General features: G+C 37.8%; 1 protein-coding gene across 1 annotated transcript in view; it reads right to left on the bottom strand.

Annotated features, from left to right (window-relative positions):
* ATP7B (ATPase copper transporting beta) overlaps nt 1-14,893 on the bottom strand; it is a 164,344-nt gene that overhangs the window by 110,994 nt on the left and 38,457 nt on the right. The window contains exon 2 of the mRNA XM_053708381.1: nt 11,855-13,064. Within this exon, the coding sequence (XP_053564356.1) occupies nt 11,855-13,064 (1,210 nt within the window). The remainder of the gene's footprint in view (nt 1-11,854; nt 13,065-14,893) is intronic.

Consider the following 14,893-nt stretch of genomic DNA (forward strand, 5'->3'; position numbering starts at 1 on the left):
CCAAAATTAACCCCAATTACCTAAATTAAAAAATACTAAGTTACAATTAAAATAAAAAAAACTAAGTTGTAAGTACCCAAATAGGTACTCACCGTTCCTGAAGTCTGGCGGAGAAGGTCCTCTTCCAGGCGGCTGTGAAGTCTTCTTTGGAACGTGCAACATCTTCCATCTTCATCCAGGACCTAGCCAGCACGGAACGAAGATGACTGTGGAACTGAAGACCAACGACCGCAGAGCCATGGAGCGTGGAGGATCCTCTTCGTACGTACACTGAATATTGAATGCAAGTTACGCGTTTAAATATGGCATCACTTGCATTCCTATTGGCTGATTTGAATCTTCAAATTCAAATCAGCCAATAGGATGAGAGCTACTGAAATGTTATTGGCTGTTGTGCATGCGTTAGGTGTTAGTTAACTGTTGTGCATGCGTTAGGTGTTAGTTAATATTTTCAGCCAGTGAAGGGAGTTACGGTGCTCACATTTTCAGCGCAAGGCTTGCTGCGCCTGCCTATATGTGGCGAGGTGAAAATGTAAAATGTCTCCATTTTCGCCGCGTAAGTCCTTGCGCTGAATATGTGATACTGTTTTGCGACGCGGTTCTATGCAGCGCCGTATATGTGATAGCAAAACTGCGTAAAAAACTGAGTCACCGGCTTTTGCAGGCGACGCCGCATATGTAATCTTGCCCTACATCTTATTCTTGCTATATAGATGACGTCTTTTTAGTATGGAAGGACCTGATGGAGCAGTTGACCAAAATTGTGAACAAACTAAACAGTATTAAATTCAGTATTACATTCACCATGAGTGCCAGTTATTAACATATAGTAGAGACAAATAGGAATACATTGTTACTTGCTTCTAGTTTTCATCCTAAATCACTGTTGGATAGTCTACCAGTGAGCCAGTTCACCAGAGTAAGGAGGATTATGACAGATGAGGTGTTATGGAATACTTGGCTACAGCAGGTTGTTGATAGATGTAGAGAGATATCAGTAAAGCTTGGGTTAAAAGTGAAAAATTAAAAAGTTTAATGCTCCCAAAGATTCACCATCCTGAGTATTTACTCCTGTCCATAATTTGCAGACCTTGCAAAGGAAAACAGCCATCCATAAATATTGTGATATTCTTTCTACAGACAGGCTTGTTTTGGTTGCCCCCTAGTAGGATTTAAAAGAGGAAATAACTTAAAAGATGTATTAGTCTGGACAGACACCACAAATTGCTACATGGTTAAGAGTTGGGACAATAAAACCTGTATATTACCGTTTTGAAAGTTGTGTGACCTGTAATTGTTTGATCATTTGATATACATTTTTCACCCTAGGACTAGAAAAAGAGTAACCTGTAACCTGTTCCCTGTTCCTCTAGTACGGTAGTATAAATCATAGAATGTCTATATAGACTGATGTATGTTGACAAGAGGAAATGTCCCTTCAATGAAAGGATGGCCAATCAAAGATCCACCATCAGTGAACATCCGGTTGCACTCCATTTTAATGGAAGCTCAGCATACAGTGGCTAATCTGAGGTACATGCCCTTTGACTGAGTTGAAAGATCACCAGAAGAGGTTATATGAAAACAATTCTTCTTCAGAGGGAAGTCTATTGCATTTTTTCGTTTAAAGACTATGGCACCGTTTGGATTGAATAAGCAAGTAGTTTTATCTTGCTTTCTATCAGAATGTTGAACTGTCCCACATTTTTGGGTGATCTAATAAGAACAATCTAATTCCAAAATTTAATAAGAGGATTTCCTTTAGTATTAAGGACTGCAAAACAGGAAAGTTATGTGCAATTGTTGTATATATGATTTTTTTTTAAAACTTTTTGGTACTTGAAATATTAGTACAGTGGGGTACAGTTAAATGGACAGTAATGTCCAGATTAAAGTTTCATGATTCAGATAGGGCATGTAATTTTAAATAACTTTACTATCTACTTTTGTCATCAAACTTGCTTTTTTCTCTTGGTATTTTTGTTAAAGGCTAAACCTAGGTAGGCTCATTGGCTGATTTCTAAGACTCTGCAGTCTACCTTTTATCTCACTGTCTGGCTGTGAATAGCTAATAACATGTACTGTTTGTTCATGTGTGCCATATATATAACATTGTGCTCACCCTAGTGGAGTTATTTGAGTCAGCACTAATTGCCTGAAATGCAAGTCTGTCAAATTATCTAAGATCAGGAGGCCGTCTGCAGAAGCTTAGATACAAGGTAATCATAAAGGTAAAAAATATATTATTATAACAGTGTTGGTTATGCAAAACTGGGTAATGGTAAATAACGGGATTATCTATCTTTTTAAACAATAACATTTTTGTTGTTCACTGTCCCTTTAACTCAATTTGAATGCATTTTTAAATGGCTATATAAACAAGGGCTATAGTGATGGGATTTTATTTTTATTTGTTTTTCAACATTGTAGTATTGTTACGTTTTGTACGGTTTCCATTGTGGCGTCCCGGAAGAGCGATTTCGTCACTTCCAGTTCATGTTGGTAAATGGTTGACGGTTCCAATATGGCTCTATTTAACCCTTTGAGTGCTAAGCACTTTCCCACCTGGGTGCTAAGATTTTTTAATGTTTTTTTTAATTTTTTTAATTTGTTGAACAATTTTTTTTTAACTTTTTTTTTTTTTTTCCCCAGACCCCCAAGACTTACACTGTTGGAAATGTTGGGTGATTACCTTTCCAATGGTGGGTCTTGGGGGTCTGTAGCTGCTTAGATGCCTGAGATACAGGCTTCTAAGCAGCATGTCCCCTGCTCCTATACTTAACATTGTTAAGTATAAATAAAGTTGCGCAGCTACGTCATCACGTTATTGCGCGTGATGTCACCACGCAAAACGGGAAGCCCCGGCGATGCCTGTCACTCTACAGGCACGATCACCGGGGTAGGAGCGGGTGGGAGCCCCCAAATCTCCCTCAAGGTGGGAGAGTGCTAGTGACGGCTCTGAGCCGTCATTAGCACCAAAAAGGGTTAAAGGTAGTTGCTACTTGTATAGATAGATGTTTGTGGTGCTTTTGGCTTCCCTTCATAAAGGTACAGTTTTTGGACTGAAACGTAGGGACATTGTATGGATTGAGGTTGTCTTTGTATGTTATATATATATATATATATATGTGTGTGTGTGTGTATATATATATATATATATATTTATATATATACGTATATGTGTATATATATATACATATATATATATATATATATATATATATACAGTATGTGTATTTATGTATGTATGTATATATATATATATATATATATATATATATATAATCTACATACATACATTCATACATTCATTCATACATACATACTAATACACACACACACATACATATACACCTTTGAGCTCTTCCCAGTCCAACACCTTGTTATATGGAGAGAGAGACTGGTAGACTTGGAGATTAATAGAAGGAGAATCAAGGAGACTGACAGAGTCTGGTATTAAGCAGTTAAGTAGGTAATCAGGTTGGATTACAGTAGCCATAAAATTCAGAGAAAATGTACAAGGTTTTATACGGATACCTGGCTGCATTTACATAGCTGTGGATAATCGTCAAGTGTAAAAATATAAAAATATTGCTTCACAAAAGCACTCTTTAACTTTACACACAGTTTTCATACGTCTGGCTTATGGTTTACAAACTCAAGTAAAACCTGGCAAGGGATAAGCATGAAAAGGGCGACCTTTTGTTTACGTCTAACCGTTGCCATTGTATAGTCTGTCATATTAGGCGGAACTAACATTTACAAATGTAAATGTATTGTATTTAATAGCCATATTCAATAGACAACTGAAAGCTATACAAAGTGTATTATTCATGGTAATTATCGCTTAACAGTCATCAATAAATCAACCATGTAAATGCAACCTATGTTGGAAAATGTAAATGGTGATTTAGTAAACAATTAATCATTTATATGAAATGCATATCAATTGAAAGAATTAAATGATTCCACAAAGATAAACACTAAACTTGGATTAGTGATGACAGTGGGCAGCTTTTGTTATTCTATGCAGATACAGAAATCACTAGTGAATTTACCCCCAATGTCCATTTAGATGCAAATAATTTCATTACACTAATACATTGGCCTCAAATAATTAGATCACATCAAATATAATTGCACTTACTTGTTCAGTATGCTGCAGTTTGCAAGGAATGCATTTTCTCTACACATTCACAGATATCTGCTTTTAAAACATTAACAGCTAGATTACGAGTTTTGAGCGCTATAGGGAAATTAACGACCGCCACAAAAGCAGCGTTATTTCACCTCTCTATAGCGCTGCTATTACAAGTTTACAAAAATCAGGCTTGTGCGGGCGATATGGTTGCATTGAGCTCCATACGGCACTCAAATACAAGCGCTGCTTTGACGTGCTTGTGCACGATTTTTCCCATAGACATCAATGGGGAGAGCCGGCAAAAAACCCCACCTGCGATCGCGGAAACAAAAGCTCTGTAACGCAGCCCCATTGATGTCTATGGGGAAAGAAAAAGTTATGTTTAAACCTAACACCCTAACATAAAAACCACGTCTAAACACCCCTAATCTGCTGCCCCCGACATCGCCCTAACTTACATAATGTTATTAACCCCTAATCTGCCACTCTTAACATTGCCGCCACCTAAATAAAACTATTAACCCCTAATCTGCCGCTCCCGATATCGCTGCCACCTACATACAGTTATTAACCCCTAATCTGCTGCCCCTAACATCACCGACACCTAAATACACTTATTAACCCCTAATCTGCCGCCTTTAACATCGCCAACACCTACATTACAGTTATTAACCCCTAATCTGCTGCCCCAATGTTGCCGCCACTATACTAAAGTTATTAACCCCTAAACCTCTGGCCTCCAACATCACTAACACTAAATATATTAACCCCTAAACCTAACCCTAACGTAACCCTAAGCATAACCCTAACCCTAATGTGACCCTAAGCCTAAGTCTAACCCTAACCCTAACACCCCCTAATAAATCTAAATAAACCTTACATTTATTACCTAAATAATTCCTATTTAAAACTAAATACATACTTACCTGTAAAATAAAACCTAAGCTAGCTACAATATAACTAATAGTTATATTGTAGCTATCTTAGGTTTTATTTTTATTTCACAGGTAAGTTTGTATTTATTTTAACTAGGTAGACTAGTTAGTAAATAGTTATTAACTATTTAATAACTACTTAGTTAAAATAAATACAAAGTTACCTGTAAAATAAAACCTAACCTGCCTTACACTAAAAACTAACATTACAATAAAATAAAATAAATTAAATTATTAAAATACAATTTTCTAAATTACAAAAAAATAAAAAACAAAATTATCAAAAATAAAAATGAATTACTCCTAATCTAATAGCCCTATCAAAATAAAAAAGCCCCCTCCCAAGAAAAACCCTAGCCTACACTAAACTGCCAATGGCCCTTAAAAGGGCCTTTTGTGGGGCATTGCCCCAAAGAAATCAGCTATTTTACCTGTAAAAATATACAAACACCACCAACAGTAAAACCCACCACCCAACCAACCAAACCCCAAAATAAAGCTAAGCTAACCATTGCCCTGAAAAGGGCATTTGGATGGGCATTGCCCTTAAAAGGGCATTTAGATCTTTTACATGTCCAAACCCTAAGCTAAAAAAAAAACCACCCAAAAAACCCTTAAAAAAAACCTAACTCTAACCCCCGACGATCCACTTACAGTTATTGAAGTCCGGACATCCATCCTCATCCAGCCGGCGAAGTCCTCATCCAAGCGGCAAGAAGTCTTCATCCAGGAGGCCTCTTCGATCTTCATCTATCTTGTGAAGTCCTCATCCAAGCGAGAAGAAGTCTTCATCCAGACGGCATCTTCTCTCTTCATCCATCCAGCGCGGAGCGGGTCCATCTTCAAGACATCCGGCGTGAAGCATCCTCTTCTTACGGTCGTCGGCGTCAACTGAAGGTTCCCTTTAAGTGACATCATCCAAGATGGCGTCCCTTACATTCCTATTGGCTGAAAGATTTCTATCAGCCAATAGGATTTAAAGGGGAAAAAATCATATTGGCTGTTGCAATCAGCCAATAGGATTGAACTTTCATCCTATTGGCTGATCCAATCAGCCAATAGGATTGAGCTCTCATTCTATTGGCTGTTCCAAACAGCCAATAGAATGAGAGTTCAATCCTATTGGCTGATTGCAACAGCCAATAGGATTTTTCCCCCCTTTAATTCCACTTAAAGGGAACCTTCAGTTGACGCTGACGACCGTAAGAAGAGGATGCTCTGCGCTGGATGTTTTGAAGATGGACCCGCTCCGCGCCGGATGGATGAAGATAGAAGATGCCATCTGGATGAAGACTTCTTCTCGCTTGGATGAGGACTTCGCCGGCTGGATGTCCGGACTTCGGTAACTGTAAGTGGATTGTCGGGGGTTAGTGTTAGGTTTTTTTAAGGGTTTTTTTTTTAGCTTAGGGTTTGGGCAATGTAAAAGAGCTAAATGCCCTTTTAAGGGCAATGCCCATTCAAATGCCCTTTTCAGGGCAATGGTTAGCTTAGGTTTATTTATATTGGTTTTTATTTGGGGGGTTGGTTGGTTGGGTGGTGGGTTTTTACTGTTGGGGGGTGTTTGTATCTTTTTTTACAGGTAAAAAAGCTGATTTATTTGGAGCAATGCCCCACAAAAGGCCCTTTTAAGGGCCATTGGCAGTTTAATGTAGGCTAGGGTTTTTTTTTTATTTTGGGGGGGGGCTTTTTTATTTTGATAGGGCTATTAGATTAGGAGTAATTCATTTTTATTTTTGATAATTTCGGGGGGGTTTTGTAATTTAGAAAATTGTATTTTAATAACTTAATTTATTTTATTTTATTGTAATGTTAGTTTTTAGTGTAAGGAAGGTTAGGTTTTATTTTACAGGTAACTTTGTATTTATTTTAACTAGGTAGTTATTAAATAGTTAATAACTATTTACTAACTAGTCTACCTAGTTAAAATAAATACAAACTTACCTGTGAAATAAAAATAAAACCTAAGATAGCTACAATATAACTATTAGTTATATTGTAGCTAGCTTAGGTTTTATTTTACAGGTAAGTATGTATTTTTAAATAGGAATTATTTAGGTAATAATTGTAAGGTTTATTTAGATTTATTTTAATTATATTTAAGTTAGGGGGTGTTAGGGTTAGATTTAGGCTTAGGGTTACGTTAGGGTTAGGGGTTAATATATTTATGTACAGTTAGTGATGTGGGAGGTCAGAGGTTTAGGGGTTAATAATTTATTTAAGTATATTTCGTTGTGAAGTGCTTGCGGTTTAGTGGTTAATAGGTTTATTATAGCGGCGGTGTGGGCAGACGGCAGATTAGGGGTTAATAATCTTTAAATAGTGTTTGCGATGCGGGAGGGCGGCGGTTTAGGGGTTAATAGGTTTATTATAGTGGCGACAATGTCAGGGAGCGGCGGAATAGGGTTTAATAAAAAAATGTAATGGCGGCAATGTCCGGAGCGGCAGATTAGAGGTTAATAATTTTATTTAATGTTTGCGATGCGGGAGGGCCTCGGTTTAGGGGTTAATAGGTAGTTTATGGATGTTAGTGTACTTTTTAACACTTTAGTTATGAGTTTTATGGTGCAGCTTTGTAACGTAAAACTCATAACTACTGACTTTAGATGGCGGTATGAATCTTGTCAGTATAGGGTGTACCGCTCACTTTTTGGGCTCCCAGGCAAACTGGTAATACCGGCGCTATGGGAGTCCTATTAAAAAAGGACTTTTTGGGGGGGCGGAGCCATCAGCCAAATAGGGAAGACGTGTCTGTGAGAGCTCCTGCTGCAATTTATCTAATATAACGGCGAATTGGGACTAATCCTCTGTAATTTGCCCCAAAAACTAGCCCATAACCTGCAGGATACTCTCTATATTACTGGGGGAACCCAGGGATCTTTCTTTGTCGTGGACTTCTCGCTTGAACACCTTCACTAGCTGGGAAATGCCCAGGCTTTTGCGGCCTACAAAAGACATGGCGCCAAAAGATGGAGAAACTGTGTCAGATATATACACAGCGTTACAGGACTTAGCTATACGAATGTTGGCTGGGTTTGCTAGTCTATCAATCCATCTAAGATCTATTGTGCCACAGTATGAGTCCATAGATCAGGATAGGCTGAAACACGTCACTCCACCGATCTACAAAGAACGATCCTGGCTACGGAGAGATCAGTCCAGGGGCTCTATACTCGACCCTGCTAGTTCACTAAGTATCTCTAATGAACATGTCCTGACCTGCAATAGCCCGGCTCTGGGAGATGCGGCTAGCCCCTCGGAACAGAACACCATATATTCGCTTACACAGAAAGAGCTCCTCGTGAATGCCAAACAGGCAAACATACCTTTTGAAATTTGGAGCCGGAGAGGATCTTTGCCGCTGGACTGTAGCGGTGCAACAGGCAATCCTGCATTTGGGCCTGTGAGAGAGGCCCTCACTGAGTCAGTTGGTGCGGTGGAGGCCTTGCAGAGGTGCAGCCGCATAGTATGTCTCACATTACCTGCTTTGGGCGATTGCGGAGTACTTCATTGCCCTCCCGTACAGAATGGCGAACTCACTACCCATCTCTCTATGCCAGGACTGGTTAAGCGGGGTGAGATAGTATTTGAATTTTGTGGAAGACACTATATATTTCATGCTGGAGTACTGAGGGAGCCTTATTTAATCGGAAACATGCCTGGATTAGAACTCTCAAGATCGGGCCTGGCAGAAAGCCCGGAATACGTTGTTGATTGGCTAATAACATAAGAGCAGATAGGTGCTTCTAGCTCTTTTCTCCCTTGTGGTGTTGGATAGAGAGGGGTCTTTATATCCCATTCCGTCTCCTTGTGTACTGATGTAAATCTCTGGACTCATTGACAACTGTTGTATAAACCCTAATGAACGCTGTTTAGTTTAACCTTGTAAAGTTACCTAGGATTACCTCTTGCCATTCTCGCCTTAGGACCAAAGTGTTTTACAAGCCTGTTCATCAGCTAGATTTCAGCAGACAAAATGTTTTATTTAGCTTAGACAGGTATTGCATAGAATTGTATAACCTGATAACTTAGGTATCTGTTTATATGCTCTGTCAATAATACTGTTTGTTGCATGCCCATCATCACTCGCTAATAAGTTTTTTTCAGGATCTCACACTGACCAGGGGGCTCCTCTCATGACAGGGAGTGGGGTAATATCAGAAGCTGCTTTATGTGGTTGTCACAAACCTTACTTATAAGCTATTTTATTTAGCTGGACTTGCTGAACGTTTATTCTTTCTTATATAACAGTTTGGTATTAGCATAGATTTATCCTGAACTCAGCCTACCTACCTTTGTTATTCATAGCTCAGATACCCTGAGATATCACATGTTTTCTTGCTCTGTTCTGTTATAGATGAGAGCAGGTATTGGTTAACTAGTTTGTTGATATCACAGCTTTGGCTAAATGAAAGCAACATCAACTCTTATGAAGTATTAGCGGTCAAGACTAATTTTGCATGCTATATACCCACCTGCAGACATCAGTTGGTAATTATTCACTCTTGTTGCTACTTATTATATATTCTGTAAGACAGGGATACCTTTGGCAGTTGGGTTTTATATTACTGGCTAAACTGGCAGGGATCTGTCTTCACCAAGATATTTTAAAGCTTCTATAGTGATGTTTTATAATAAAGCTATATAGTATAGTGCCCCATACCCCGTCTTCTACAGTTGAGGGGAGTTCTGTCTATTATTGCATAGCATTGAGCTTTATTTTCCCCTCTTCTGTGTATGTTAGAACATTGATCCTCCTTTCTCCCTAGCCGGCAGGGGTAGGAGGGTTATGGTTATGGACTGGGGTGGAAGCTATTGGTTTCGATCGACTGACAGTTAGATGGGTTAATGTTAGTGATATTCCCAAGATAGAGTGACTTGATGCATTATTATTTAATCTGTTAGTGGCCCAGCTTTTCCTTGCCTCTATTGCTCTTATACTTGAGAGGTTGATTTCATGAGACTATTGGGTTGTGGAAAATTGATATATTTTATTGTTGTATTGCTCTCTTCCCCTATTCACAGATCTCCATTTGCATATAGGTCCTGCCTGCATAAACTAATGTAGGAGCTTCTATTATGTGTTTTGGTATAATTTAAACCCCTCTCCCCCCTCCCTTATTTATTTATTTTTTTTAAATTAACTTTTTATTGCGGAAAAAGAGAATGACATATACAGTACAAATTGAGACAATCTACATGTAGCATTATACAGACTTTCAAAAGTCATATAGGACAAGATTTACATTTAACCGTGTGTTATTAATGCAGGTACTGACCCAAGTTGTCCCGTATCTCAAAGGGACAAGCAGTGATTGCAGCCTTTGCTTTAAAATAATCGAGTGCTACATGTTATAGCAATATTCCCAATCCTCATTTAACTTTAGCAACCCATACAAATGCAAACAAACATGATCTTTAAATGAAATCAAGCTGTCAGCTCTTTTATGGAATCCACATATTTTATTTTTATTTTAGGCCCATTTCTTCAGTCCCTGCGATGGTGGGAGAAAAAAAAAAAATTAATCCTCAGCCTGTCCTCCCCCCCCACCACCCATCCGCTGGTACAAAAATCCCCATTCGCCCCTCAGGGAAGCAGTCAACATAAGTTCAGTTTTCGCAAAAGGAGTAAGAATTTGTCTCTGGTGTTCAATACTCAATGTCCTAATATATACCCGCCACTTATTCAAAAAATGCTTTAAACGCTTAGTGGTATCCATCCTAGTGTCTAGTTGTTCTATGAGGAGCTGCTTGTAAAGACTACGTTTAAATGCTACAAAGGAGGGGGCGGTTTTCACAGTCCACTCCTTCAGGATAACCTTTCTTGCAACTAGAATTATTGTCGCAAGGGGCATAGTCCTGGGATCTGCTCCCCCCAATCCAAGAAACAAACTTGTTCAATTCCTATTGTAACCCTGATCTCTAAAGCATTGGTAATCCAATAAGCAACCTTTCCCCAAAACTGTCCTACCATTGGACACCAAAAGAAATAGTGAAGGAAGCCCGGGTCACCCCGTCTACATTTACTACATTCATTTACTACATAAGTCTTCCATTTAGCTAGCCTACGAGGGGTTAAGTAGTCTCTATGTAACATTCTAACCTGGGATTCCCTGAATGTCATGGACCCCCTCCCTTATTTTAAGGTTAAGAGGTGTTTACCCGCTGTTATATTATATAAGATCCCATACCATAATCATATGCTAGGGTCCTTAGTTAGACCCACCTTGATATATTATGTATTAATAGATCCAAGAAGGACATGAATTGGACTAACTAAGGTCATCAGTGTTACCTAAAGCAATTGGCCCAATAGTGACCAGCTCATTAGTTCAACAAAAGCTATTTAGAAAATGGAAAAAATTAGAGGTTTCAGATGCTCTCATTCTAACATTCATTTTGTCTTCTTTTTTTTTAGGGAATATACTAATGTACTATGCTTCATGAAAAAGTTGTTATATATGTTATAGTACCTGATTTGTATTTTCATGTTTGTGAAAAACCTCAATAAAAATTTTATATTTAAAAAAAGGACTTTTTTTGAAAGTTCAGTACTGACGTTGCGTGACAGGCTAAAAGGTGTGCGGTACACCTATACCTACAAGACTTGTAATAGCGGCGTTAGGGAAAAAGCAGCGTTATGAAGCACAACGATGCTTTTTCAGTCATAACGCAAAATTCGTAATCTAGCTGTAAGGTAGTATAAAAGATTTCTCTACCACATTTTTAACATAAAAGGTTGTACACAAAATCAAATTTGTGCAGAAACATTAAATCATACCAGAGATAAGAGTGGAGTCAAACCCCATATCTTCAACGGCTGCTCGTATATCCTCTGCATCCGTTTCAGATGGATTATAGTGGATTTTTCCAGTCCCATCAGCTAAAGAGACACGGATACTTTGCACACCTCTCTTTTGTGAAATCATATTTTCAATAGATGACACACAGGATCCACAAGTCATCCCATCAATCCTGATCAATGCAATGCTATTGTCTATCAGCTGTTCCTGTTTTGTTGGCAAAGAAAAGGTAGACTTGACATTTGACGAAGGCCTAATGTCTACTCCTGGTGGAAGAGTTACCTTAAAGTTGCCCGGAGGAAGGCCTTCAATAGATTGTTTTAAGAAAAAAAGAGGAATTATATTTTGGTTGAAACATATAATTGCATTTTTGTTCTCAAGAGAGACTTTAATATTGTCCACCCCACCAAGTTCAGATATGTTTCCTTCAATATTGTGTACGCAGGATTTACAATGCATGCCTTCTATTCCTAAAGTTACTGTGTTAGTCCTATCTAAATGTAAAATAGGGCTACCACATGTAACATCTGGATTCTGTTTTGTGGAGACCTTCTGCAAACGTTCTATATCAATAGTTCCAAGTTTTGATGGATCTGGTTTGTTTTTAATAGATGCTTCAAATCCCATATCGTCTATATATTTTCTAAGGTCATCTGGTTGAATAACATGTGGTTGATATGTAATGTTGGCTTCCTGGCTTGCAAGAGATACTTTAATTTTCTGGACACCTTGAATTTTACCAATTTTACCTTCAATTGTGTTGACACAAGACATGCATGTCATTCCTTCTATTCTAATTTTAACAATGTCTTCTTTATAATATCCATTTTTCAGAGATGTTAATGTTGCTCTTACATCAGAAATACTGGCATCAAAACCCATGTCTTCTATCTCTTCACAAATTTTCTGTGGTGTGATTGAAGAACTTATATAGTTTATCACAGCATTGTTTTCTTCCAAGCAGACCGCTATGCTCATTATACTGGCTAATTTGGAGATTCTTCCTTCAATGGACTTAACGCATGACTGGCAAGTCATACCTATTATGTTCACCACTACAGAGCTTACTTCAGGAGGTAAGGGGGAGAGGGCTTCTATACTTCCTTCATAGCCTCTGTTATCAAATGCAAAACATGCTTTCCCTGATGATTTCGGAGAATATTCAGGAGTACCAGAAATCGATAAACCCTGGGATGAAAATGATAAGTTTATGTTAATTTCACATAATTACAAATTGTACAATTTTTATGTTCTCAAAGACTTTACATGTTGTTATTTATTCCATAATCAGGAAAAGTCAACAATAAACATTTACCATTTTTAATTCAGATGTTTTAATTCTGCTTAAGGTAACTAATACTTGTTTACCCAGTGTCACAACAAATGTTCAATTTCTATACTGCAATTTCTTACTAGTCTATGAGTAGCACTTGTTTTATTTGATATAATCAGCAGCTCACACAAATACAGCTTATTATCTTGTGATGGGTAGGGGTACAGCCTTTGTTTGGCTGATAAATGTGGTCCACTTGTATGCCTGTTACTGCTGGATGAGGGAGACACACTTTAGTTTGCTTAAAGACTAAGCAAGGAACTTTTACTTGCCATATAAGTGTACACTGTAACTACTAACATTCCCGGCTGGGAGAAAAATCTGTGCACAAAGAAATTTTATATGTTGATAATCAAGGACTACTTTATTTAGGTGGTTGTACAACTTTTGTGGGTGGTTGTACCTTATTTTGGTTGAATAAACAAATTTGTTTGTAGCCTGCACTGGAGATATCTGTGCCTCCTTTTTGATTTGGATAACATTTTTGTAAAAGAGTGCTGAATTCCCTTACTGTGGAGGTTTATGATGTTTAAACTCTCTTTTCTTCTTCAATTTTTGTTTTGATGTGTATATATATATATATATATATATATATATATATATATATATATATATATATAACATAATTTATGTAAGAACTTACCTGATAAATTCATTTCTTTCATATTAGCAAGAGTCCATGAGCTAGTGACGTATGGGATATACATTCCTAACAGGAGGGGCAAAGTTTCCCAAACCTTAAAATGCCTATAAATACACCCCTCACCACACCCACAAATCAGTTTAACGAATAGCCAAGAAGTGGGGTGATAAGAAAAAAGTGCGAAAGCATAAAAAATAAGGAATTGGAATAATTGTGCTTTATACAAAAAAATCATAACCACCACAAAAAAGGGTGGGCCTCATGGACTCTTGCTAATATGAAAGAAATGAATTTATCAGGTAAGTTCTTACATAAATTATGTTTTCTTTCATGTAATTAGCAAGAGTCCATGAGCTAGTGACGTATGGGATAATGACTACCCAAGATGTGGATCTTTCCACGCAAGAGTCACTAGAGAGGGAGGGATAAAATAAAGACAGCCAATTCCTGCTGAAAATAATCCACACCCAAAATAAAGTTTAATGAAAACATAAGCAGAAGATTCAAACTGAAACCGCTGCCTGAAGTACTTTTCTACCAAAAACTGCTTCAGAAGAAGAAAACACATCAAAATGGTAGAATTTAGTAAAAGTATGCAAAGAGGACCAAGTTGCTGCTTTGCAAATCTGAACAACCGAAGCTTCATTCCTAAACGCCCAGGAAGTAAAAACTGACCTAGTAGAATGAGCTGTAATCCTTTGAGGCGGAGTTTTACCCGACTCGACATAGGCATGATGAATTAAAGATTTCAACCAAGATGCCAAAGAAATGGCAGAAGCTTTCTGGCCTTTTCTAGAACCAGAAAAGATGAAAAATAGACTAGAAGTCTTTCAGAAAGACTTAGTAGCTTCAGTCATAATATTTTAAAGCTCTAACAACATCCAAAGAATGCAATGATTTCTCCTTAGAATTCTTAGGATTAGGACATAATGAAGGAACCACAATTTCTCTACTAATGTTGTTAGAATACACAACCTTAGGTAAAAATTCAAAAGAAGTTCGCAACACCGCCTTATCCTGATGAAAAATCAGAAAAAGGAG

The sequence above is a fragment of the Bombina bombina genome, chromosome 3 (assembly GCF_027579735.1).
Source record: "Bombina bombina isolate aBomBom1 chromosome 3, aBomBom1.pri, whole genome shotgun sequence".
In the NCBI taxonomy this organism is placed as follows: Eukaryota; Metazoa; Chordata; class Amphibia; order Anura; family Bombinatoridae; genus Bombina; species Bombina bombina.